The sequence below is a fragment of the Pristiophorus japonicus genome, chromosome 20 (genome assembly GCF_044704955.1).
Source record: "Pristiophorus japonicus isolate sPriJap1 chromosome 20, sPriJap1.hap1, whole genome shotgun sequence".
NCBI classification, from domain to species: Eukaryota; Metazoa; Chordata; class Chondrichthyes; family Pristiophoridae; genus Pristiophorus; species Pristiophorus japonicus.
The window spans coordinates 69,222,075-69,249,241 of NC_091996.1; the positions used below are offsets into that span (position 1 = coordinate 69,222,075).

The following is a 27,167-nucleotide window of genomic DNA, read 5'->3' on the forward strand; positions in this document are numbered from 1 at the left end:
CAGTGAATCGATTTTTAATTTCGGGCTCCACCAATCATGTTGCAAGATTTTCCCCGCAGCCAATCAGTGGCCGAGGCGGGAAACGCTTTTTGTTACAAAGTGAAACTCCCCGGAAACTGACGGTAACAACTGGAGTGGAACCGCAACAAATTAGCCCAAGGCAGGGGAGTCGCTTGGAGGGTAACCCGGTACAGCAGGACCGGCCAGAGACTAACCCGGGACAGGGGGACCGGTCAGAGACTAACCCGGGATAGAGAGACCGGCCAGAGACTAACCCGGGACAGAGGGACCGGCCAGAGACTAACCCGGGACAGAGGGACCGGCCAGAGACTAACCCGGGACAGAGGGACCGGCCAGAGACTAACCCGGGACAGAGGGACCGGCCAGAGACTATCCTGGGTCTACGGGACTCACAGCGGACTCATGGAGCCGCCTCTCCCGGCCGCTGTGCAGCCGGAGCCCGGGCCCTGCCCCCAGGACCTGCCCCGGGGTTTCATGCACAGCCTCCGGACTCTCTTCGACATCCTGGACGATGGGCGGCGAGGATCGGTGCACATCCTGGAGATCGAATCCCGCTGGCGGCAGGGCAGCCCCGGCCGGGCCCTACCCCCAGGGGTGCTGCAGTGCCTGCGGAGGGTAGCGCCTCCCTCTGGGTACCTCACCTTCGACAGGTTCGTGGCCGGGCTCCGCTCATCACTCCTCAGCCCCGGGACCGGCCGGCACCCGGGACAAAGACACGGGCCAGAGAACGGCTGCAGCGGCGGTGAGTCTGGGGATTCCCCGTGTCACGGTACAACATCTGGGGGATCCCCGTGTCACGGTACAACAGCTGGGGGATCCCCTGTCACTGTACAAGAGGTCTGTGATCTACACAGTCACGACAAACTCCCGTGCTGTACCTGCCCTGTGAGTGTTTGATGGGACAGTGTAGAGGGAGCTTTGCTCTGTATCTAATCCCCTGTACCTGCCCTGGGAGTGTTTGATGGGACAGTGTAGAGGGAGCTTTACTCTGTATCTAACCCCCTGTACCTGCCCTGGGAGTGTTTGATGGGACAGTGTAGAGGGAGCTTTACTCTGTATCTAACCCGTGCTGTACCTGCCCTGGGAGTGTTTGATGGGACAGTGTAGAGGGAGCTTTACTCTGTATCTAACCCGTGCTGTACCTGCCCTGTGAGTGTTTGATGGGACAGTGTAGAGGGAGCTTTGCTCTGTATCTAATCCCCTGTACCTGCCCTGGGAGTGTTTGATGGGACAGTGTAGAGGGAGCTTTACTCTGTATCTAACCCCCTGTACCTGCCCTGGGAGTGTTTGATGGGACAGTGTAGAGGGAGCTTTACTCTGTATCTAACCCGTGCTGTACCTGCCCTGGGAGTGTTTGATGGGACAGTGTAGAGGGAGCTTTACTCTGTATCTAACCCGTGCTGTACCTGCCCTGGGAGTGTTTGATGGGACAGTGTAGAGGGAGCTTTACTCTGTATCTAACCCGTGCTGTACCTGCCCTGGGAGTGTTTGATGGGACAGTGTAGAGGGAGCTTTACTCTGTATCTAACCCGTGCTGTACCTGCCCTGTGAGTGTTTGATGGGACAGTGTAGAGGGAGCTTTGCTCTGTATCTAATCCCCTGTACCTGCCCTGGGAGTGTTTGATGGGACAGTGTAGAGGGAGCTTTACTCTGTATCTAACCCCCTGTACCTGCCCTGGGAGTGTTTGATGGGACAGTGTAGAGGGAGCTTTACTCTGTATCTAACCCGTGCTGTACCTGCCCTGGGAGTGTTTGATGGGACAGTGTAGAGGGAGCTTTACTCTATCTAACCCGTGCTGTACCTGCCCTGGGAGTGTTTGATGGGACAGTGTAGAGGGAGCTTTACTCTATCTAACCCGTGCTGTACCTGTCCTGGGAATGTTTGGGACATTCGTCAGTTCGGTGCTGTGAGACCTGCAGTATGTGGGGCTGAGCTGGAGGAAGCTGTGTTTTAACGTCTCTCTCTAACTGGGGTGCTGTGGGCATTCAGTGATACCAGCTGCTGCCTTGTCTAAGCCCAGCTCTGTATTTGCTGATGTGTTGCAGTGTGGAAGCAGAATGAAAATGCGCCAGCGAGGGACAGTGGGCTGCGGCCCTTTCCGAGAGGGTCCAGGGTGGCCGAGCAGACCCACCTTATGAATGGACGTCACGACCTCGCGTCAGACAAATATAGCAGTCACGGGGAGAGGCTGAAATTGCCCCTGAGGGTGAGGTCCATGAACGTTCCCGCTGCCCGGATGGAGCTGGACCCTGGCTCACAGGAACTGGGTCGGTGCAAACCCGCTGTGGGCAGCAAGGAGCCGCGAGTGGAACAGAGAGAACACAGCGCGGGTCTAGGGCGCAAAGTCAGCGAGTCACTTGTGTTGGAGGAGCAGAGACATCTGAAAACAGGTGAGTGAGTGAGAATGAGATGGAGATAAAGGTCGAGTGCAGAATGGGCAGAATCTGTGAAATTGGTAATTGATGGGCAGACCCGTGGGATTGGGACTCCTGCTCATGTGGAGGATTAATCCCATCCACACCGGTTGTGATTTCTATGTAGAGCCTGGGTTTATTCCCGCATCACTATTACCAAGAAGCCACAGCTTCCATTCCCTGTATGTTGTCTGCTTCAGTTTGTCAATCAAGGTCAACCATAGAGTTTACAGCACTGAAGGAGGCCATTCGTGTCTGCTGCTCTTTGCTAAAGCAATCCCAAACTAATCCCACTGCCCTGCGCTCTCCTTATAGACCTGTGTCAATCCCAAACTAATCTCACTACCCCACTCTCTCCCCGTAGCCCTGTATCAATCCAAAACTAATCCCACTGCCCTGCGCTCTCCTTATAGACCTGTGTCAATCCCAAACTAATCCCACTGCCCTACTCTCCCCATAGCCCTGTGTCAATCCTGAACTAATCCCACTGTCCTGCTCTCCCCCCATAGCGCTGCGTCAATCCCAAACTCAATCCTCTGCCCCACTCTCTCCCCATAACCCTGTGCCAATACCAAACTAATCTCACTGCCCCGCTCGCTCTCCATTGCCCTGTATCAATCCCAAGCTAATCCCATTACCCCACTCTCTCCCCAGAGCCTTGCATCAATCCAACACTAATCCCACTACTCCACTCCCTTCCCATAGCCCTGTATCAATCCCAAACTATCCCACTGCCCCACTCTCTCCCCATAGCCCTATATCTGTCATGTATGTAACCAGCATACTTTGTAAACCGTATACAATTGTAACCCTCATGTAACCACTACATACTGTATATACTTACTAGAAATGCACACCTTGACCACAGGGGCTGTACTTGTGGGAGACACTCCTTACCTGGAGATTCAGGTATATAGGGGAGGTCCCTTGCAGGGCCAGCACTCCTTGGTCCTGGTAATAAAGGTGAAGTGCACAGAGTGACTGTCTGCAGTTCGTGCCTCGTGTGATTATGTTCAAGAGTTAAGGATTCAACACCTGGCGACGGGAAACTGGAATCACTGAACCCAGAGGATGGCTACTGGTAGCTCAGAGGAACGTTACTGTGTGGGTGAAGACTGGGACGATTTTGTGGAGACTCCAGCAGACCTTTGTCATGAAGGACTGGCTGGGAGAGGATGCGGCGGACAAGCGGAGGGCGCATCTATTAACAAGCTGCGGGACAAAAACGTATGCGCTGATGAAGGACCTGCTCGCACCCCACAAACCGGCCGACAAGTCGTTTGAAGAGCTCAGCCAGCTGATCAGCGAACACTTAAAACCGGCGAGCAGCATACACATGGCCCGGCACCGGTTCTACACACACTGACGTCGGGAAGGGCAAAACATCTCGGACTTCGTGGCAGACTTGCGGCGCTTGGCCATCCTCTAAGTTCTCAGACGCCTGCAGGGGGGAGATGTTAAGGGATTTTTTCATTAAGGGCATTAGCCATGCCGGGATCTTCAGGAAGCTCATCGAGACCAAGGACTTGACTCTAGAAGGGGCAGCATTGATAGCTCAAACTTTCATAGCGGGGAAAGAAGAGACCAAGCTAATTTACGCGAGTAGTCCTGGGTCCAACGTGGCGATGGGCCAAGGAATTAATGTGATAAACGCGGCTCAAGATCTCGCAGTCAGGCAAAGGCATTTTGAAACTGCAGCAGTCAGACAAAGGCATTTTGTAACTGCCCAAGCTGAAACCAACTCTAAGGTGGGCCCCGACAGGGACACTGGAGAGGGGAGCGGCAATTCATGCCATCAAGGGGACCATTAACACCCACCGTCGGAGTGTTTAGAAATGACCAAGGGAACAATCGGAGAGGAATGCCTGCTAACAGTCCTTTTGTGAACAACGATCTCAGCCAATGCTGGAGTTGCGGGGGCAGACACTATGCAAAAAGCTGCAAATTCCAGCAGGTCGTCTGTAGGAATTGTAATGCCAGAGGACATTTGGTTAGGGTTTGCAAACAGCTGGTAGTGAGGCTAATCTATGAAACAGAGGAATCGGGCGAGGGGCTTGCAGTGCAGGACAATGCCTGGGGTAAAGCCATGGATGCTGAAGTTCAGTGGGTTCATGTGGCTGACGTCCACAGCTCATATACCAAAACGGCACCCATGATGATGAAAGTTTTATTGAATGGCATCCCGGTGTGCATGGAGCTGGACATGGGAGCTAGCCAGTCCCTCATGAGTGCACAACAATTTGAGAGCTAGCAGGCCCAAACTGGAATGAATTAATATGCAGCTACGGACGTACACTCAAGAGCTCATTCCAGTGCTAGGCAGTGCAAACGTGGTGGTAAAACACAATGGGTCACAAAACTGGCTGCCACTCTGGATTGTTCTGGGAAATGTCCCCGTGTTTTTGGGAAGGCGTTGGCTAGCTGAGATGAACTGGAAATGGGGGGATGTGCACGCCATTTCATCTGTGGAGCGAAGCTCATGCTCACAGGTACTACAAAAATTCGGGTCAATGTTTCAACCCGGAGTCGGAACGTTCAAGGGCACAAAAGTAGTTATACTCATCACCCCAGACGCCAGACCAGTGCACCACAAAGCCAGAGCGGTGCCGTACGTGATGCGTGAGAAAAGAGAGTGAACTAGACAGGCTGCTCAGAGAGGGCATAATTTCGCCCGTTGAATTCAGTGACTGGGCAAATCCCATTGTTGCTGTCCTTAAAGCAGACGGCTCGGTTAGGATCTGTGATGACTACAAAGCCACCGTCAACCGGGTGTCCCTGCAGGACCAATACCTGCTCCCGAGAGCGGAGGACCTTTTTGCCATGTTGGTAGGTGACAAGCTGTTCACTAAATTGGACCTCACTTCGGCCGACATGACTCAGGAACTGGCTGAAGAATCCAAGCTTCTGACCACCATCACAACGCACAAGGGTTTATTCATCTGCAACAGGTGTCCTTTTGGCATCCGTTCGGCGGCCACCGTCTTTCAAATAAACATGGAAAGCTTGCTGAAATCCATCCCCGGCACAATCGTATTCCAGGACGACATCCTAATAATGGGTTGAGACACCGAGGAACACCTCCACAACCTGGAGGAGGTGCTACGCCGACTGGACTGAGTAGGTCTGTGGCTGAAGAAGGCCAAGTGTGTGTTTTTGGCCCCAGAGGTCGAGTTTTTGGGCAGGAGGGTTGCCGGGATCCGGCCTACCGAATCCAAAACTGAGGCGATCCGTCGTGCGCCCCAGCCCAGCAACACATCGGAGTTGCGATCGTTCCTGGGACTTCTGAATTATTTCGGGAACATCCTGCCGAACTTAAGCACATTGTTGGAGCCGTTACACGTGCTCCTGCGTAAGGGTTGCGAATGGTTTTGGGGGGACTGTCAAGAACGGGCTTTCAACAGGGCGTGGAACCTGCTTTGTTCTAACAAACTTAACGTTGTATGACCCCTGAAAAAAACTAGTTTTAACATGCGATGCATCATCATACGGGGTTGGGTGTGTGTTGCAGCAGGGTAATGGAGACAGACAACTCCAACCGGTGGCTTATGCTTCCGGATTGCTCTCCCAGGCAGAGTGTGGGTACGGCACTCGCTTGCGTTTGTGGTGTGGAAAAAAAATGCACCAATACCTTTTCGGCAGACCGTTCGAGTTAGAAACGGACCACAAGCTGTTAACTTCTCTGTTGTCCGACAGCAAGGTGGTCAATGCAAATGTGTCAGCTCGCACACAGCAATGGGCTCTCTCATGGCTGCGTATGACTACACCATACAGCACCGGCCAGGCACCGAAAACTGCGCTGACGTGCTCAGCAGGCTTCCCCTTGCCACCACCGAGGGGGCGGCGGAGCAAAGCGCTGAGATGGTCATGGCCGTTGAGGCTTTTGACACCACAGGCTCCCCCATCACATCCCGCCAGATCAAACTCTGGACCAACAGGGACCCCCTCCTATCCATGATAAAGAAATGTGTCCTGACGGGGGATTGGGCGCCCACGCACGGGGCGTGCCCTGAGGAGGTCAGACTGTTTCAGACGGATGGATGAGCTCTCCATCCAAGCCAACTGCCTGCTATGGGGCAGCCGAGTGGTCATGCCCCAGAAGGGGAGGGAAGCATTCATCAGGGAACTCCACAGCGAGCACCCTGGCATCGTGTTAATGAAGGCCATTGCCCGGTCACATTTATGGTGGCCGGGGATTGACTCAGAACTGGAACACTGGGTTCGCAGGTGCACATGTGCCCAGCTGGGCAACGCCCCCAGGGAGGCCCCGCTCAGCCCGTGGCCCTGGCCCACCAAGCCTTGGTCATACATTCACGTGGACTATGCGGGCCCGTTCATGGGAAAAATGTTCTTGATAATTGTCGATGCATACTCGATCTGGATCGAGTGCATCATATTAAACTCATGCATGACATCCATCACCGTGGAGAGCCTGCGCACAGTTTTCGCGACCCATGGCTTACTGGACATTCTGGTCAGCGACAATGGCCTGTGTTTCACCAGCCATGTATTCCAGGAGCTTGTGTCAAGCAATGGCATCAAACACGTCTGGACGGCGCCGTTCAAGCCGGCTTCCAATGGCCAGGCGGAACGTGCGGTGCAAGGCATGCTCCGCATCCAAGAACCCCCTCTTCAGTACCGCTTATCGCGCCTCCTGCTGGCCTATAGGTCCCAGCCGCACTCGCTCATGGGAGCAGCGGAACTCATGAAACGTACGCTCAAAACGCGGCTGTCCCTCATCCACCCAACCCTGGCAGACATTGTTGAGGGCAAGCGCCAGTCCCAAACCCGAGTGCCACGATCGTAACTCAAGGGAGAGGTGTGTAGAAATGGATGATCCGGTATTTGTACTTAACCATGCATTGGGACCTAAGTGGCCTGGAGGGCACCGTAATTAGTAAAGGGGGAAACAGGGTCATAGTGGTCAGATTCAATAATGGGCAGATATGCCGCAAACACTTGGACCAAGTAAAGAAAAGGTTCAGCATAGACACTGATGAACATGAAGAGGAGCATGAGATGTCAACCACACCACTGCCAGTGGATGAGCAACAAGGACAATCACCAGCATGCACAGTCCCTGCGGCCAGCCCGGACAGGCTGGAATCACCTCAGGTGACCAACGCATGCCAAGGCTCAGCCACCAGAGCCTCAACTGCGGCGCTCCACGAGAGAGCGTCGACCAGCTGATAGACTTAACCTTTGAGTCAAAAAGATGTGAGTGGGGAGGTGATGTCATGTATGTAACCAGCATACTACTGTACACCTTATACAATTGTAACCCTCATATAACCACTACATACTGTACATACTTAGTAGAAATGCACACCTTGACCACAGGGGGTGTACTTGTGGGAGACACTCCTTACCTGGAGATTCAGGTATATAAGGGGAGGTCCCTCGCAGGGCCAGCACTCCTTGGTCCAGGTAATAAAGGTGAAGGTCACAGAGTGACTCTCTCTGCAGTAAGTGCCTCGTGTGATTATGTTCTAAAGTTTAAAAACTCAACATCAATCCCACAATTCTCGCTGCTCTCAATAGCTCTGTCAATCCCAAACTAATCCCACTGCCCCATTCTCTCCATAGCCATGTGTTAATCCCAAACCAGTTCCACTGCCTCTCTCTCTCTCTCTCTCTCTCTCTCTCTCTCTCTCTCTCTCTCTCTCTAAAGCCCTTTATCAAACCAAAACGAATCCCACTGTCCTGCTCTCTCCCCAGAGCCCTGTCAATCCCAAACTAATCCCACTCTCCTGCTCTCTCCCCATAGCTCTATCAATCCTGACATAACCCCCCCTTGCCTAGCTCTCTCCATAGCCCTTTATCAATTCCATTACCCCACTCTCTCCCTCCATTGCCCTGTATCAATCCAACACTAATCCCACTACTCCGCTCCCTCCCCATAGGCCTATATCAATCCCAAACTAATCCCATTGCCCCGTTCTCTCCCCATAGCCATGTGTCAATCCCAAACCAGTTTCTCTCGCTCTCTCCATAGCCCTTTATCAAACCAAAACGAATCCCACTGCCCTGCTCTCGCCCCCATCGTCTTGCGCCAATTCCAAACTAATCCCACTGTCTCACACTCTCCCCATAACCCCTTATCAATCCCAAACTAATCTCTCTGCCGCGCTTTCTCCCCATAGCTCCGTATCATCTTTTGCTTCAGATATGATGCTGTTTTCCGTAAAAGATGCAGTGTTTTTTTCCTCAACGAGTCTCTGGCAAAGTAAAAACAACATTTCTGGAAATGCGCAGCAGGTCAGGCAGCATCTGTGGAGGGAACAGTTCGGACCAAGGGTCATCGACCTGAAACGTTAACTCTATTTCCAGCATTTTCTGTTTTATTTCAGATTCCAACATCTGCAGTATTTTGTTTTTGTATCTGTGGCCAAGTGTTCCCTTCTCCAACAACCCTCTGGATATCTGACATTTCGGAAGGATAGACAAGAAGGGAAAGGAGGTGGGGTAGCTTTGTTCATAAAGAATGATATCAGGGCAGTTGTGAGAGATTATATTGGCTCTAATGAACAAAATGTTGAATCATTGTGGGTGGAGATTAGAGATAGTAAGGGGAAAAAGTCACTGGTGGGCATCGTTTATAGGCACCCAAATTATAACTTCACGGTGGGGCGGACAATAATCAAGGGAATAATAGAGGCATGTGAAAAAGGAATGGCAGTAATCATTGGGGATTTTAACCTACATATCGATTTGGTCAAATCAAATCGCACTGGGTAGCCTGGAGGAGGAATTCAGAGAATGCATACGGGATTGTTTCTTAGAACAGTATGTTACAGAACCTACAAGGGAGCAAGCTATCTTAGATCTGGTCCTGTGTAATGAGACAGGAATAATAAACAATCTCCTAGTAAAAGATCCTCTCTGAATGAGTGATCACAGTATGGTTGAATTTGTAATACAGATTGAGGGTGAGGAAGTAGTGTCTCAAATGAGCGTACTATGCTTAAACAAAGGGGACTACAGTGGGATGAGGGCAGAGTTAGCTAAAGTAGACTGGGAACACAGACTAAACGGTGGCACAATTGAGGAACAGTGGAGGACTTTTAAGGAGCTCTTTCATAGTGCTCAACAAAACTATATTCCAGTGAAAAAGAAGGGCGGTAAGAGAAGGGATAACCAACCGTGGATAACCAAGGAAATAAAGGAGAGTATCAAATTAAAAACCAATGCGTACAAGGTGGCCAAGGTTAGTGGGGAAACTAGAAGATTGGGAAAATTTTAAACGACAGCAAAGAATGACTAAGAAAGCAATAAAGAAAGGAAAGGTAGATTATGAAAGTAAACTTGCGTAAAACATAAAAACAGATAGTAAAAGCTTTTACCGATATATAAAACGGAAGAGAGTGACTAAAGTAAATGTTGGTCCCTTAGGAGATGAAAAGGGGGATTTAATAATGGGAAATGTGGAAATGGCTGAGACCTTAAACAATTATTTTGCTTCGGTCTTCACAGTGGAAGACACAAAAACCATGCCAAAAATTGCTGGTCACGGGAATGTGGGAAGGGAGGACCTTGAGACAATCACTATCATGAATGGAGGAGCAGGCTCGAGGGGCTAGATGGCCTACTCCTGTTCCTAATTCTTATGTTCTTATGATATAGAAACTTCCTCTCACCCCTCCCCTCACCCTCTTGGTGACTATTTTAAAATGATGGCTCCTCATCACTGATCCTCAACCAGAGGAAAGTCTTTTGCCACTGACTATCAAAACTTTTCATAATTTTAAAACCTCGGTTAAATCTCCTTTTAGCCTTCTCTGCTCCAGTGGAGACAGTCCCAGTATCTCCGGTCTCATAAGAACATAAGAATTAGGAACAGGAGTAGGCCATCTAGCCCCTTGAGCCTGCTCCGCCATTCAAAAAGATCATGGCTGATCTGGCCGTGGACTCAGCTCCACTTACCCGCCCGCTCCCCATAACCCTTAATTCCCTTATTGGTTAAAAATCTATCTATCTGTGATTTGAATACATTCAATGAGCTAGCCTCAACTGCTTCCTTGGGCAGAGAATTCCACAGATTCACAACCCTCTGGGAGAAGAAATTCCTTCTCAACTTGGTTTTAAAGTGGCTCCCCTGTATTTTGAGGCTGTGCCCCCTAGTTCTAGTCTCCCCGACCAGTGGAAACAACCTCTCTGCCTCTATCTTGTCTATCCCTTTCATTATTTTAAATGTTTCTATAAGATCACCCCTCATCCTTCTGAACTCCATTGAGTAAAGACCCAGTCTACTCAATCTATCATCATAAGGTAACCCCCTCATCTCTGGAATTAGCCTAGTGAATCGTCTCTGTAGCCCCTCCAAAGCTAGTATATCCTTCCTGAAGTCAGGTGACCAAAACTGCACGCAGTACTCCAGGTGCGGCCTCACCAATACCCTGTACAGTTGCAGCAGGACCTCCCTGCTTTTGTACTCCATCCCTCTCGCAATGAAGGCCAACATTCCATTCGCCTTCCTGATTACCTGCTGCACCTGCAAACTAACATTTTGGGTTTCATGCACCAGGACCCCCAGGTCCCCCTGCACCGCAGCATGTTGTAATTTCTCCCCATTCAAATAATATTCCCTTTTGACTTTTTTCTTCCCCCCAAGGTGGATGACCTCACGTTTTCCGACATTGTATTCCATCTGCCAAACCTTCGCCCATTCGCTTAACCTATGTCCCTTTGCAGCCTCTGTGTCCTCTACACAACCCGCTTTCCCACTAATCTTTGTGTCATCGGCAAATTTTGTTACACTACACTCTCCCCTCTTCCAGGTCAACTATGTATATTGTAAACAGTTGTGGTCCCAGCACCGATCCCTGTGACACACCACTAGCCATCGATTTCCAACCCGAAAAGGACCCATTTATCCCAACTCTCTGCTTTCTGTTAGCCAGCCAATTCTCGATCCGTGCTAATACATTTCCTCTGACTCCGCATACCTTTATCTTCTGCAGTAACCTTTTGTGTGGCACCTTATCGAATACCTTTTGGAAATCTAAATACACCACATCCATCGGTACACCTCTATCCACCATGTTCGTTATATCCTCAAAGAATTCCAGTAAATTAGTTAAACATGATTTCCCCTTCATGAATCCATGTTGCGTCTGCTTGATTGCAGTATTCCTATCTAGATGTCCCGCTATTTCTTCCTTAATGATAGCTTCAAGCATTTTCCCCACTACAGATGTTAAACTAACCGGCCTATAGTTACCTGCCTTTTGTCTGCCCCCTTTTTTTAAACAGAGGCGTTACATTAGCTGCTTTCCAATCCGCTGGTACCTCCCCAGAGTCCAGAGAATTTTGGTAGATTATAACGAATGCATCTGCTATAACTTCTGCCATCTCTTTTAATGCCCTGGGATGCATTTCATCAGGACTAGGGGACTTGTCTACCTTGAGTCCCATTAGCCTGTCCAGCACTACCTCCCTAGTGATAGTGATTGTCTCAAGGTCCTCCCAATCTTCTAGTTTCCCACTAACCTTGGCCACCTTACACACATTGATTTTTAATTTGATACACTCCTTTATTTCCTTGGTAGTCCCCTTTGTTTAAGCATAGTACGCTCGTTTGAGACACTGCTTCCTCACCCTCAATTTGTATTACAAATTCAACCATATTATGATCACTCATTCCGAGAGGATCTTTTACTAGGAGATCGTTTATTATTCCTGTCTCATTGCACAGGATCAGATCTAAGATAGCTTGCTCCCTTGTAGGTTCTGTAACATACTGTTCTAAGAAACAATCCCGTATGCATTCTATGAATTCCTCCTCCAGGCTACCCTGTGCGATTTGATTTGACCAATCGATATGTCGGTTAAAATCCCCCATGATTACTGTCATTCCTTTTTCACATGCCTCCATTATTCCCTTGATTATTGCCCGCCCCACCGTGAAGTTATTATTTGGGGGCCTATAAACTACGCCCACCAGTGACTTTTTCCCCTGACTGTCTCTCCTCATAATTGTAGATGGGATCATCGTGGTGAATCTACAGTCATTCACTATTCTGATTTTAATATTTATATAATGTGTTATAGAGCCCAGAATGGCGGGAATTGAACCCTTGGGTCTCTGCTCATCCACCCACATCAATGTCTTCCCATTCCGTCTTTTACCTCCCGATTAATCCAGATTAAGTTCGGTCTGCTTATTCCACTAACCTGTTTGTGCCTTCCTGAAGTTGTCTACACTCCCCTCATTGTTTGCCAAACCCCTACATTTGTGTGATTGGTACATTTCAAGATTGTGTTCTCTCTACCCAAGTCCAAACCATCTTTAAACACGAGAACAAAAGTGGATGCAGCACTGACTGCATCCGGTTTGGGAAACACCTGTTAACTTTGTTTCCTCTGTCAACCAACTTTCACTCCATGCCGCTGTATATCCCCCTATATAACATGCCTGAATTTTTCTGACGGACTCCTTGTTAGATGCCTTCTGACAATCCATACACTCGACATCTAGAGCAATCCCTTTAACCAATTGTTCACTTCAACAAACCAGTAATTTTGTCAAGCACGACTTGCATTTAACAAATCCAACTGCTTGGCCTTGATTATTTCATGCATTTCAAAATACGCATAATTTTACCTCGACTTATGGATTCTGAGTTTGTCCAGAATTGCCCTTGGACTCACCAGACTGCCGTTACCCAGCTTACCCATCTCTCTGTCCGTGAGCAGAGGTGTTACGTCGGATACTCTCCAGCCCATGGCACACTGTGTGCTCGACCATTGAAAAGTTGTGACCACAGCCTCTGCTGTTGTCCCTCAACAGTCACTCTCCACCTCCACTTCTGATTGTTTTTATCTCGAACAGTTATTCCATATTGTCCTCTATTTCACCCGCATTCTCACGCCCACCATTTGTGAAAGCTGATGTAAAATAATATTTCATATAGAAACATAGAAAATAGGTGCAGGAGTAGGCCATTCGGCCCTTCGAACCTGCATCACCATTCAATAAGATCATGGCTGATCATTCCCTCAGTACCCCTTTCCTGCTTTATCTCCATACCCCTTGATCCCTTTAGCCATAAGGGCCATATCTAACTCCCTCTTGAATATATCCAATGAACTGGTATCAACAACTCTCTGCAGCAGGGAATTCCACAGGTTAACAACTCAGTGAAGAAGTTTCTCCTCATCTCAGTCCTAAATGGCCTACCCCTTATCCTAAGACTGTGTCCCCTGGTTCTGGACTTCCCCAACATTGGGAACATTCTATCCGCATCTAACCTGTCCCGTCCCGTCAGAATCTTATGTTTCTATGACATCTCTTCTCATCCTTCTAAACTCCAATGTACAAAGGCCCAGTTGATCCAGTCTCTCCTCATATGACAGTCCAGCCATCCCGGGAATTAATTTGGTGAACTTTCGTTGCACTCCCTCAATAGCCAGAACGTCCTTCCTCAGATTAGGAGACCAAAACTGAACACACTATTCCAGGTGAGGCCTCACCAAGGCCCTGTACAACTGCAGTAAGACCTCCCTGCTCCTATACTTGAATCCCCTAGCTATGAAGGCCAACATGCCATTTGCCGCCTTCACTGCCTGCTGTACCTACATGCCAACTTTTAATGACTGATGTACCATGACACCCAGGTCTAATTGCACCTTCCCTTTTCCTAATATTCCACCATTCAGATAATATTCTGCCTTCGTATTTTTTTCCCCCAAGGTGGATAACCTCACATTTATCCACATTATACTGCATCTGCCTGATCATCAGTGGATGGTGATCAGGAGCAGGAAAGGGACATCGACACCAACTTGTATTGCTCCTCCTGCCACCCCTGCCCCACCCAGCCCAAGGGCTGGTCTGTGTAGTTTAGTTGCTCTCCACTGACCTGGTCACTGGGGAGGGGGCGGGAGGGAGTCCCAACACCATCACCTGCTGCAGTTATGCAGGCTGATGGGGACGGGGCGGAGAGTGTTGGCAACTCAGGCTGTGACGGTTTCTACTAATTCTCTTTCCTCACCCGCAGAGGGGAGGGACATGACCCGTTGCCAAAGTGAGGCCACCTGCGGAGGAATAGCGTACAGTCGGCGACACGGGTGGGACCGCGGCGGGCTCCGGCGCCACACCATAACCAGTGGAGTCGACTATGGCACGGTGAGTCGCAGTCTCACTATCAGGCAGTGATCTCTGCTCCCTAATTCGGGGGCAGGCACGGGGGAGGGGTGACGCACACATACTGTGGGGGAGGGGGGACCTATAAGATTCTGAGGGGGATGACACGGTAGATGCAGAGAGGATGTCTCCCCTCGTGGGGGAATCTAGATCTCTGGGCATAGTTTCAGAATTGAGATGAAGAGGAATTTGTTCTCTCAGAATGGAGACTGGGTCATTGAAGGTGGAGATAGACACATTTTTGAATGATAAGGGAGTCAAGGGTTATGGGGAGTGGGCAGGAAAGTGGAGCTAAGTCCATGATCAGATCAGCCATGATCTAATTAAAGGGCAGAGCAGGCTCGAAGTGCCAAAGGGCCTACTCCTGCTCCTATTATGTTATGTTGTGCTGTGATTGGTCGAGTTGTGGTGCTGACACTGTTTTGTGTACTTGCAGCTCAAGCGCATGAAGGAGCTGGAGCAGGAGAAGGATGCCTTGCTGCAGGGTCTGGAGATGGTTGATTGTGCCCGAGACTGGTACATTCAACAGATTGAGGCCATCCAGGAACGCCAGAAGAACATTGGCAAATCACCTGCCGGCAGTGTGAGTGGGCCCTGGAGGTCTTCTCCTGAGAGAGGCAGACCTCTGTGCTGAGCAAAGGCTCAGGAGGCTATCCAAGGGGTGGGGAGGAGCAGAATAGGAATGTGGTAGTGATGGGGGATAGAAAGAGTTCTCTGCAGCCTAGAACGACAATCCTGAAGGGTGTTTTGCCAGGGTAAGGGATATCTCGTGGTGACTAGAGAGGAACTTGGAAAGGGAGGGGGTAAATCCAGTTGTCGCGGTCCATGTTACAACAAACGCCATAGGTAGGACCAGGGACGAGGTCCTGCTGAAAGAGTATAAGAATACAAGAACATATGAACATAAGAAATAGGAGTAGGCTATTTGGCCCCTCGTGCCTGCTCTGCCATTTAATAAGATCATGGCTGATCTGATCCTGGCCTGAACTCCACTTCCCTGCCTGCTCCCCATGACCCTATGCTCCTATATCACTCAAAAATCTGTCTATCTCCACCTTCAATACATTCAATGACCCAGCCTCCACAGCTCTCTGAGGTAGAGAATTTCAAAGATTCACCACCCTCTGAGAAGAAATTCCTCCTCATTTCCGTTTTAAATGGGTGACCCCTTATTCTGAAACTATGCCCCCTAGTTCTAGATTCCTCCATGAGGGGAAACATCCTCTCTGCATCTACCCTGTCAAGCCCCCTCAGAATTTTATACGTTGCAATAAGATCACCTCTAATTCTTCTAAACTCCAATGAGCAGAGGCCCAACCTGCTCAACCATTCTTCATATGACAACCTCTTCATCTCCGGAATCAACCGAGTGAACCTTCTTCTCTGAACAGCCACCAATGCAAGTATATCCTTCCTTAAATATGGAAACCAAAACTGTATGCAGTACTCCAGGTGTGGCCTCACTAATACCCTGCACAATTGAAGCAGGACTTCTCTGTTTTTATACTCCATCCCCCTTGCAATAAAGAACAACATTCCATTTGCCTTCCTGATTACTTGCTGTACCTGCATACTCACTTTTTGTGTTTCATGCACAAGGACCCCCAGGTCCCTCTGTACTGCAGAACTTTGCAATTTTTCTCCATTTAAATTATAATTTGCTTTTCTATTATTTCTGCCTAAGTGGATAACCTCACATTTTCCCACATTATAATACATCTGCCAAATTTTTGGCCACTCACTTAGCCTGTCTATATCCCTTTGCAGATTTCTTCTGTCCTCCTCCCAATTTGCTTTCCCACCCATCTTTGTATCATCAGCAAACTTGGCTCCATTACACTCGGTCCCTTCATCCAAGTCATTAATATAGATTGTAAATAGTTGAAGCCCCAGCACTGATCCCTGTGGTAGCCCACTAGTTACAGTTTGCCAACCTGAAAATCACTCATTTATCCCAAACCTCTGCTTTCTGTTAGTTACGCTAATATATTACCCCCAATCCTGTGAGTTCTTATCTTGTCCAGTAACCTTTTATATGGCACCTTATCGAATGCTTTCTGGAAATCCAAACACACCACATCTATTGGTTCCCCCTTATCCACCCTACTTGTTACATCCTCAAAAGAACTCCAGCAAATTTGTCAAACATGATTTCCCTTTCATAAAACCATGTTGACTCTGCTTGACTGCCTTATGATTTTCTAAATGTCCAGCTCCTACTTCCTTAATGATGGACTCCCAACATTTTCCCAATGACAGATGTTTGGCTAACTGGTCTATAGTTTCCTACTTTCTGTCTCCCTCCTTTCTTAAATAGGGGCATTACATTTGCGGTTTTCCAGTCTGCTGGGACATCTCCAGAATCCAGGGAATTTTGGTAGAATACAACCAATGCATCCACTATCTCTGCAGCCACCTCTTTTAAGACCTGAGAATGCAGGCCATCAGGTCCAGGGGACTTGTCCACCTTTAGTATCATTAGTTTGTCTAGCACTTTTTCTCTAGTGATAGTGATTGTTTTAAGTTTGCTCCCCGCTGTCCGATCCCCCGCCCCCCAATAGCCCTTGATTATCAATTATTCGGATGATTTTGCTGTCTTCTACCGTGAAGACCGATACAAAATATTTGTTCAAAGTCTGCGCCATTTCTCTGTTTCCCATTATTAATTCCCCAGTCTCATCCTCTTAAGGGACCAACATTTATTTTAGTCAATCGCTTCCTTTTTATATACCTGTAGAAGCTCTTACTGTCTGTTTTTATATTTCTTGCTAGTTTACTCTCATAAGCTATCTTCTCTCTCTCTATCAATTTTTTATTCGTCCTTTGCTGGTTTCTAAAAATTTCCCAATCTTCTGGCCTTCCTCTGTTCTTCGCAACATAGTTTGCCTTTGTTTTCAATTTGATACCATCCTTTACTTCCTTAGTTAGCCACGGATGGTTCATCCTTCTCTGAGTCTTTCTTTCTCACTGGAATATATCTTTGCTGAGAGTTAAGAATATCTCCTTAAATGTTTGCCACTGCTTTTCTACAGTATTACTCTTTAAAATATTTTTGCAGTCCACTTTAACTAGCTCTGTCTTCATTACCTTTGTAATTACCTTTATTTAAGTTCAGGACATTAGTTTGAGAACTAGCTTTCTCACCTTCAAATTGAATTTGAAATTATACCATGCTATGATCACTTCCCAAGAGGATCCTTCACTACGAGATCATTAATTAATCCAGACTCGTTGCACATTACCAGATCTAAAATAATCTGCTCCCTGGTTGGTTCCACAACGTATTGTTCCAAGAAACCATCCCACATACACTCTATGAACTCTTCCTCAAGGCTACCTTTGCCAATTTGATTTGTCCAATCAATATGAAGATTAACATCGCCCATGATTGTTGCTGTACCTTTCTTACAAGCCTCTATTATTTCTTGATTTATACTCTGTGCTACAGTGTGGCTACTGTTTGGAGGCCTATAGACTACTACCACCAGTGACTTCCTACCCTTATTATTGCTTATCTCCACCAAAACTGATTCTATATCTTGATCTTCTGAGCCAATATCATTTCTCATGACTGCACTGATCTCATCCCTTATTAACAGAGCTACCCCATCTCCTTTTCCTTTCTGCCTACCCTTAAGAAATGGCAAATACCCCTGAATATTCAATTCCCATCCTTGGTCATCTTGCAACCGTGTCTCTGTAATGGCAATCAGATCATATCCATTTATTTCTACTTGTGCTGTCAACTCAACTATCTTATGAATGCTGCGTGTGTTCAGATATACAGCGTTTAATTTTGTCTTGTGTGTACGCTCTGTCCCTTCCTGTCACACTCTGGTTATCATTGCCACTGCACTTTTGCCTTCTCCTTTCTCTTTTTACATTTCCGCTCATCAGATTCCTCGCTGCCCCCCCCCCCCCCCCACTATTTAGTTTAAAGCCCTATCTACAGCCCTAGTACTGGGAGTTAGACTCTAAATTAAAAAGCAGGACCTTGAGGGTAATAACCTGTGGATATTGCCTGAGCCATGTGCAAAATGGCATAGAAGCAGACAGATCAGGAGAATTAACATGTGGCTAAAGGGCTGGTGTGGGAAAGAGGGGTTCCTTTTCATAGGACACTGGCACCAGTTCTGGGACAGGAAGGAACTGTACTGATGGGACGGGTTCCACCTGAACTGGGATGGGACCCGTGTCCTAGCGGCAAGGGTAAATAGGGAGATGGCAAAGGCTCTAAACAAGTAAGATGGGGGGGGGAGGGATCTACAAGAAACGTAACCAGCCTAAATATAGACAACAGGAAAAGAGAGCATAGGAAAGAATAAAATAAGGGAGGGCATTGATGGCAAGGGAATAAATAGTTATAAAACAGGAATCTAAAAAGATAGTTAAACAAATTGAGAGGAAATCCTATTAAAATGAGTTAAACTGTGCACAGCAATGCACAGTGTCTAATAAAATGGGGGAGCTGGACATTGTAAGAATTACTGAGTCATGGTTACAGAAAAATCAGGATTGGGAATTAAACATTGCAGGGTATAACATATTTAGAAAAGTCAGAGGGGAAAAGGGGGCGGTGGAGTAGCTGGACTTACTAGAGATAACATAATGGCAGTAGAAAAAAGTGATGCAGCTATCAGTAAGACAGAAATAGAATCCATGTCAATAGAGATAAAAGATAATAAAGGATCAATCACACTAATAGTGGTAGTCTACAGACCACCTAATAGTGGAAGGGAGGTGGAGAAATAAATGTGCAGACAAATTAAGGAAATGAGTAAAAAAAAAACAGAATAGTAATCATGAAGGATTTTAACTACACTGATATCAATTGGACAGGAGAGGAAGGTAATGGTGCAGGCTCGAAGGGTCGAATGGCCTATTTTCTATAAGGGAATGGAGTTCCTACAATGTACCCAGGACTCCTTTCTAACACTATGTAAAAAGTCCAACAAGGGAGGATTCGCTATTGGATCTAGTAATGGGGAATGAACCAAAGCAGATAAGAGAAATAAAAGTTGGGGAACATCTCGGCAACAGTGACCATAATATTAATACGCTTTAAGATGATAATTGAGAAGGACATAACCATGACAAAGACCAGGGTAATAGATTGGAGAAAGCAGATTTTGAGGGGCTGTGAATAGAACTTGGGGAAATAAAATGAACATCAATATTGGCAAAAAAATGATGAACAGCAATGGGAAACATTTAAAATGGTGTTCAACAGAATACATTGTTGCTGCACTCTGTTAAACATTTTAAATCTTTCCCATTGCTGTTCTACATTTTTTTGCCAATATTGCAGGTGTACTTTTACAGGCCGAAGAGCTTAAAAACATACGAAAATATAATAAAATTTTAAAAACGCAATATTTTTTAAAACCCTGCCCACTACGTTATATTCATTTTTAACCATAATTTTAAAAACTTTTTTAAAATTGGAATTTTTTTCTCCAAGATATTTATTAACTTTAATTTTAATTATGAGGTGTGTTTTTTATTTTTTATTATGTGTTTAGTGTGTTTGTTTTTTTTCTCATTAATAACAATGAGAACTGGTAGATATGGAGTTCTCATTGCTATTAATGAGAACGCTATGGAATACTGTACCTGTTTGGCTGAGCAGTTGCACGTGACTGCACCTTCTACGTGGGAACCTCGAGGATGGGAGCGTGTTTCGCAGCGCGGGAAGAGAAGGCCTTCCCACTGGAATCCCACTCTCCTCCCGGACCACCAGAAATGTTTCAGGTCGGAGGCAATTGCCCGCGGGAAGCCTCCGACCACAATTGGGTTCGAAAGGAGTCCTGCGCGCATTGTAGGAACTTCATTCCCTTACCCCTTTGCCTACCTCTTCTGTCCAATTGATTTCTGGGTAGTTGAAATCCCTGTGCTTATTATTCTATGTTTTTTTTACTCATTTCCAGAATTTGGCTACATATTTCTTCCTCCACCTCCCTTCCATTATTCGGTGGTCTGTAGACTACACTTATTCGTGTAATCGATCCTTTATTATCTTTATCTCTATTGACATGGATTTGATTTCTGCCTTGCTGGTAGATGCATCACTTTTTTCTACTACCATTATGATATATCTAGCAAGTCCAGCTACTCCACCTCTCCTTTTTCCCCACTCTATCTTTTCTAAATATTGTTATAACCGACAATTTTTCTGCAGCCATGTCTCAGTAATCCCTACTATATCAGGTTCCTCTCAATGTATTATTGCCTGTTTCATTACGGACACTGCATTGCCGAACAGACCGTATAACTCATTTTTAAGAGCAGTTTCTCTCATATATTTTATTTTTAACCATCTTTTTACACTCCTGTTCTATAACTCTTTATTCCCTGACCATTTATATCCTCTCTTAATTTAGTCTGCCCTATGCTCTCCTTTCCTGTTTCGTTTATATTTAGACTGGTTTCATTTCTTGTAGATCCTCCCCATCTCCCTACCCACCCTTTTACTAATTTAAAGCATTTGCACCTCCCTATTTACCCTTTCCACTAGGACACTTGTCTTATTCCAGTGCAGGTGGAGCCCATCCCATCGGTACAGGCCCTTTCCAAATTCCTCTCCAGCTGCCTCAAAATATTCCTTACCCTGGCAACACACCCTTGGGACTCTTGCCTGCAGAGGACACTAGCTATTACCTTAATTATAGAATCCCCTATCACTACCACATTTCTGTTCTGTGCTTCACACCTCACCACCCCCACCCTTCGACTGTCACCTTAGTCTGTCCTCCCCGCAATCTTTCTCCTTGTCCTCACAGATAGTGAGTACATCGTACCTGTTGGACAGGACCAGTGTCTGCGGGACATTTTTCTTCTCCACCTCGCATAAGTCCCCACTACCTGGCTCCCCTTGCTGAACCTGTGCTTTCCTCTCGGGTGTGGCTGTGTTCTGGATAAAACTATCCAGAATTACTTCCCCCTCCTTTATGTTTTGGAGTGTCTCTAAGTTGCACTCCAGCTCAATGATTAGGAGGTGTCTATTAGTATCCTTGCACCAAAAAAAGCTCATTTTAAGGCCCATAATGGGTGCAATGAGCAGAATCTCAAGTCATGGTGGTTAGTTTGATCCAGGAGCATGGCCAGTGCCAGAGAGTGTTTCATTGGACAGTGTAGAGGGAGCTTTACTCTGTATCCAACCCAGGCTGTACCGCCCTGGGAGTGTTTGATGGGACAGTGTAGAGGGAGCTTTACTCTGTATCTAACCCGTGCTGTACCTATCCTGGGTGTGTTTGATGGGACAGTGTAGAGGGAGCTTTACTCTGTATCTAACCCGTGCTGTACCTGCCCTGGGAGTGTTTGATGGGACAGTGTAGAGGGAGCTTTACTCTGTATCTAACCCGTGCTGTACCTGTCCTGGGCGCTCACGGCACTGACTCCGCCAGGTGTTCGAGATGGAGTGTTCCATTCCCAGCACTGTGTTGTACTGTCGATAGTGGGAGTATTTGGTGGTGAGCTGAGGGTTTGTCTGGTTGGTGATTTCCCTGCAGTCAGTGTGAGGTGAGTGGATTGTCACTGCAGAGCGATGGTGCTGTGTGTGAGAAGGGCTGGTTTGTGGGGGGTATTGCAGAGCTGTGACCAGTGTTTTCTCTGCTCTGCAGGGTGAAGCTTCTGATGGGAACTTGGTGCGACTGGACCAGCTACTGTCCAAACTGCAGGAAGTCAGGTGCTGCCTTGCCGACCTCATATCCTGCTCTGCCAAGGTGTGTCTGCTGAATTATTCCCCTGACCCCCACCTCTCTCTCAATTGCCTGAAACTGTTTGACAACTTAGTGCAACTGAATGTCCTCGAATGTTATAAACTATCCCTCAGAATTTCTGTGCGCTGACTGAATCTGTGTCACAGTAAAACCTGCTGCCCTTTCTCAACTTCTCCTCCCCTCCCGAGGCTGTGGCTAATCGGAGTACTGGTTCCACAGCCACCAGGTGCCCTCATGCAACTCGCCAGCTGGCTAATCTTCGTGGCCTAGGTGATGAATGGTGGCTGACTATTTGACTACTGCAGGCATCACAGCGGTGCCGCCCCTTCCGTCACTGAGCTGGGAGTTGTGTTGGCCGCTCTATAATACGTGGGACTTGGAGAGCCAGCAGATCATTTCCAGGCCGCACTGGGACTCGGGACTTCATTCCAAGTGTCGTGGTCCGAGAGTCGCTGTGCACATCTGAAAATGCTATGGATCCGCTGTGAAGGTGCCTTGGGACTGGGTGGGCAGCGCGCCAAGCACAGGCACTTCATCTCTGGGACCAGGGATCCAATTGAGCCAGGACTGTTGGTGTGTAAGTGGCTGAAGGCCTGTGCAATGAGATTGGATTGTCTTTCTGAGGCCACGTCTGCTGTCTCCGGTAGATGTAGAAGGTCCCACGGAACTATTTGAAGAAGAGCTGGGGAGTTCTACGCAGTGTCCTGCCCAATATTTATCCCTCAACCAGCATCACTAAAACAGATTATCTGGTCATTACCACATTTCTGTGTGTGGGATCTTGCTGTGTGTAAATTGGCCACCACAATTCCTACATTACAACAGTGACTACACCTCAAAAGTATTTAATTGGCTTTAAAGTGCTTGGGGTCGTTCTGGGGTGATGAAAGGCATTATAGAAATGCAAGTTACAGGGGTCGCTGAGTGACTGGCCTACAAATATTGTTCCCCTCTTCGTGGTTAAGATAAACATTTTTCTCATGATGGACTGGGTGGATGGGGGCAGTGTAGAGGGAGCTTCAGTCTGTATCTAACCTGCGCTGTTCCTGCCCTGGGCGTGTGCGACAGGACAGTGTCGAGGGACACTGGATGGTAAGTCCCTCATGCCCTGCCGATGCTCTTGTCTGTACATTTATTTACAGCAAGGAAAGTGCTAAACATCTAGATGTGTGAATATACAGTAAGAGAGATCCCAGTGAATGGGTTTCTGCTTCTCTCTCAAGATTAGATGCAGACTGTAATTTGTTTTTTGTGTGATTTCAAAAACTGGTCTCCTGATCTCCTGCCCCACAGACACTGGCCAGATCCTCCACTGCAGTGAATGGGTGTGAGCCTCCCATCCAATCCGGCATTCCGGGCCTGGGGAACAATCCACAGGTGGTCAATATGCTGAAAGAGCAAAACCGACAGCTCACCAAGGTAAGAAAAGGAATTAGGAGCAGGAGGAGGCCATTCAGCCCCTCGAGCCTGCGCCACCATTCAGTTAGATGATGGCTGATCTGTATCTTAACTCCATTTCCCCACCTTTGCTCCATATCCCTTAATACCCAACAAAATCCATCAATCTACGTTTTGACATTTTCAATTGACCCCTGGCCTCAACAGCTTTTTGGGGGAGAGAGTGTTCCAGATTTCCACGACCCTTTGTGTGAAGAAACGTTTCCCGACATCACTCCTGAACGGCTTGGTTCTAATTTTAAGGTTATTCCCCCTTGTTCTGGGCTCTCTTTTGCCCCCCCCCCCCCCCCCAATCCCACTCCACCCCACCACAGGAAATAGTTTCTCTGGGCCCAATTTTCCCCAACTCCTTTTTTCGGCACACTTACCCTAAATGCGGCGACTTTGCGCGCTGGAAACGGCGCCAAGAAAAAGTGGCCCCATCCTGCCCGCTCTGCCGAGGTTCCCGTGTCTTAGCGTGGCGTACATCGTGCAGTGGGGGGGGGGGGGCAGAGCAACAGCCCAGCGCAGAAAACACCGCCGGCAGCTGCGCACATGTGCAGTGGAGTCTGCGCACATGCTCCTTGCCCTCCCTGCAGGCTGTGAGCAGGACCCGATGCTCGCGGCCCTATCCCCGGCTGAGTGGCCTCCCGCACCGGCCGGCCTGCTGACTTCCCCGGCCGAAGTAGGAATTGAGGAGAATTTTGATTGGGGGGGGGGGGGGGGGGGGAAGAGAGAGCGAGAGCGACAGACGCTGACCGAGTAAGTTTTAGCTGGCCAAAGTGGCTGGGAACACCCCCATTTGGGGGGGGGAAAAAAATCGTACCTAACTGAATTACTCTGGAGCAAATTTATTGAGGGAAATGGTGTTTTTTTTTAAACTTATGCCAGAAAAACCAACTTACTCCAAAAAAAAAATTGGAGCAAATCATGGCCAAAATTGGGCCCTCTCTATCTACCCTATCGAATCCTTTAATCATCTTAAACACCTCAATCAGATCACCCTTTAATCTTCCATATTCAAGGGAATACAATCCCAGTCTGTGCAACCTGTCCTTATAATTTAACCCTTTCAGCCCTGGTACCATTCTGGTGAATCTGCACTGCTCCCTCCGAGGCCAATATATCCTTCCTGAGGGGCGGGGCCCAGAATTGAACCCAGTTCCCCAGCTGGGGTCTGACCCGAGCTCTGTACGGCTGGAACATAACTTCCGCCCTTTGTATTCCAGCCCCCTGAGATAATGGCCAACAATGCATTAGCCTTTTTAATTATTGCACCTGTCCACTAGTTTGTAGTGATTTCTGCACTTGGACCCCTCAATCACTCTGTTCCTCCACTTCCTAGCTTGTCACCATTTAGACAATACTCTGATTGATCTATCTTTCTTGGGTCCAGAGTGGATGACCTCACACTTCTCCACATTGAACTCTATCTGCCACAGTTTTGCCCACTAACTGAATCGATCAATGTCCCTTTGCAACTTTCTGGTTCTATCTACACTACTTACTGTGCGGCCTAACTTAGTGTCGTCAGCAGACTTGGATATTCGGCTCGTTGTTTCTTCATCTGAGTCATTGATAAATATAGTCAGAAGCCCAGGCCAAATGCACCTGGGGACACCACTAGCCACATCCTGGCAATCGGAGAACAATCATTATCCCTACTCTGTCTCCTACCTCCCAACCAATTCTCTATCCAAGTCAATGAGTTGCCTCGAATTCCATCCGCTCTCATTTTTGTTAACTGTCTCTTGTGTGGAACATTGTTGAATGCCTTCTGGAAGTCTATATAAATAACATCCATAGACACTCCCTTGCCTACAACCTTAGTTATAGGGAACAGTAGCATAGTGGCTTTGTTACTGGACTAGTAATCCAGAGGCCTGGTGACCATGAAACCTTATCTGATTCAAAGGGAATCTGCTGACCTTACCCGGTCTGGCCACTATGTGACTAGACCCACAGCAGTGTGGTTGACACTTGCCTGCCCTCGGAAATGGCCCAGCGAGCCACTCAGTTGTACACGATGCTTACGAAAAACAATACTACAGTGGTTCAAGGTCGTTCACCACCACCACCTTCTCAATGGCCAATAAATGCTGGCCTTGCCAGCAATGCCCACGTCCCAGGAATGAATTAAAAAAAAAAAAGTTGCCTTCTCAAAGAATTCAATTGGTTTGTTAGACATGACTTACCTGTTATAATCCATGCTGACTCTCTCATCAGCTCATCTTGGTCCAAATGCTCTGTCACTGTCGCTAATAACCGATTCCAGTAACTTCCCCACAACAGACTGTGGACTAATAGGTCTAGAATTTTCTGGTTTCTCTTTTGGTTGAGTTCAATTTATGGAGGGGGGGAAAGATGGCAGAGTGTTGAAGAATGGTCCTCAATAGTCGAGTGTGAAGGTAACAAAGGCAGGGATGAGTGTATGAGCAGCGGATGGGCTGAGGCAGGGGTGGAGACGGGCAATGTTACGGAGGTGGCAGTACACGGTCTTGGAGACACAGGCTTTGGCTTAACCAGTGTCTTGTTTCAGGAGGTGACCAATAAGAGTGATCGTATCACCCAGCTGGAGCAAGAGAAGTCTGCCCTGATCAAACAGCTCTTCACCGCTCGATCACGCGCCCATCCCGAGAGCAGCCAGCTCGACTCCACTTTCATCTGACGCAGTCTGAATCCAGCCCGGGCTCTGGGCCTCCTCCCCTTCACTGCTCGCAGAGGCCCAGGTTTGACTGGCAGACAGAAGGTTCCTCACTCTCCACTTCAACACTACCTCTGGGTATCCCGACATGGGCTGGGAGCAATGAGCATGTTTCGTGCCATTCAACTGCTGACACCTTGTCCTGTGCCCACTGTCGCCCGGGGCTGGACTGGGCCTGCTGTACAAGGGGGCAGGCCAACACCACTGGAGCCCTCACTGTCAGTGTGACATGGTACATGGAGGGTCTCGCTGGCGGACTGGGCAGGGATATGGGGGTGGGGGGGCAGGGATATTGGCTGTGATGCAATCCCGTGGTTCTCCTTGTCTCTCAAGCCCAGACATTGTTTACTTGCGTCTCTGCACAGGACCTCGCCTTTACACTCCTCCACAGTTTGAGTTTACATTGTTACTGTTGGTACTTCGCATGAAACGGTACTGGACAACAGCTCCTCGCAGTTGGAGGGAGCTCTGATGGACATGACCACTGAGAAGGAGATTGTCCCACTGCTGTGGGCACCTTCCTTTGATAATAAAAGTTACATTTATACATCTGGGTGTGTCTGTGTGTTTATGGGGCAGTATAACATTGTCAAGGGGAAATAATCTCGATCAGTGGGAGGGCCCGGGCCTAGGGTTCAGAGGTTAGGCTTGGTTGTTGGGAGGGCCTAGGGTTCAGGGGTCGGACTTGGGTATTGGTGTGGGGTGGAGGAGTGAGGTTGGAGTCCCACTG

At 48.0% G+C, this 27,167-nt stretch overlaps 1 protein-coding gene across 1 annotated transcript; it reads left to right on the forward strand.

The window, feature by feature from the left end:
- Positions 1–193: 193 nt before the first annotated feature.
- On the forward strand, positions 194–26,661 carry sapcd2 (suppressor APC domain containing 2). The gene is made up of 7 exons (XM_070863458.1): positions 194–763; positions 2,068–2,412; positions 14,433–14,560; positions 15,015–15,161; positions 22,198–22,299; positions 23,590–23,715; positions 26,273–26,661. Exons 1-7 carry the CDS (start codon positions 424–426, stop codon positions 26,399–26,401), a joined length of 1,317 nt encoding a protein of 438 aa, XP_070719559.1. The 5' UTR covers positions 194–423; the 3' UTR covers positions 26,402–26,661.
- The last annotated feature ends 506 nt before the right edge of the window (positions 26,662–27,167 follow it).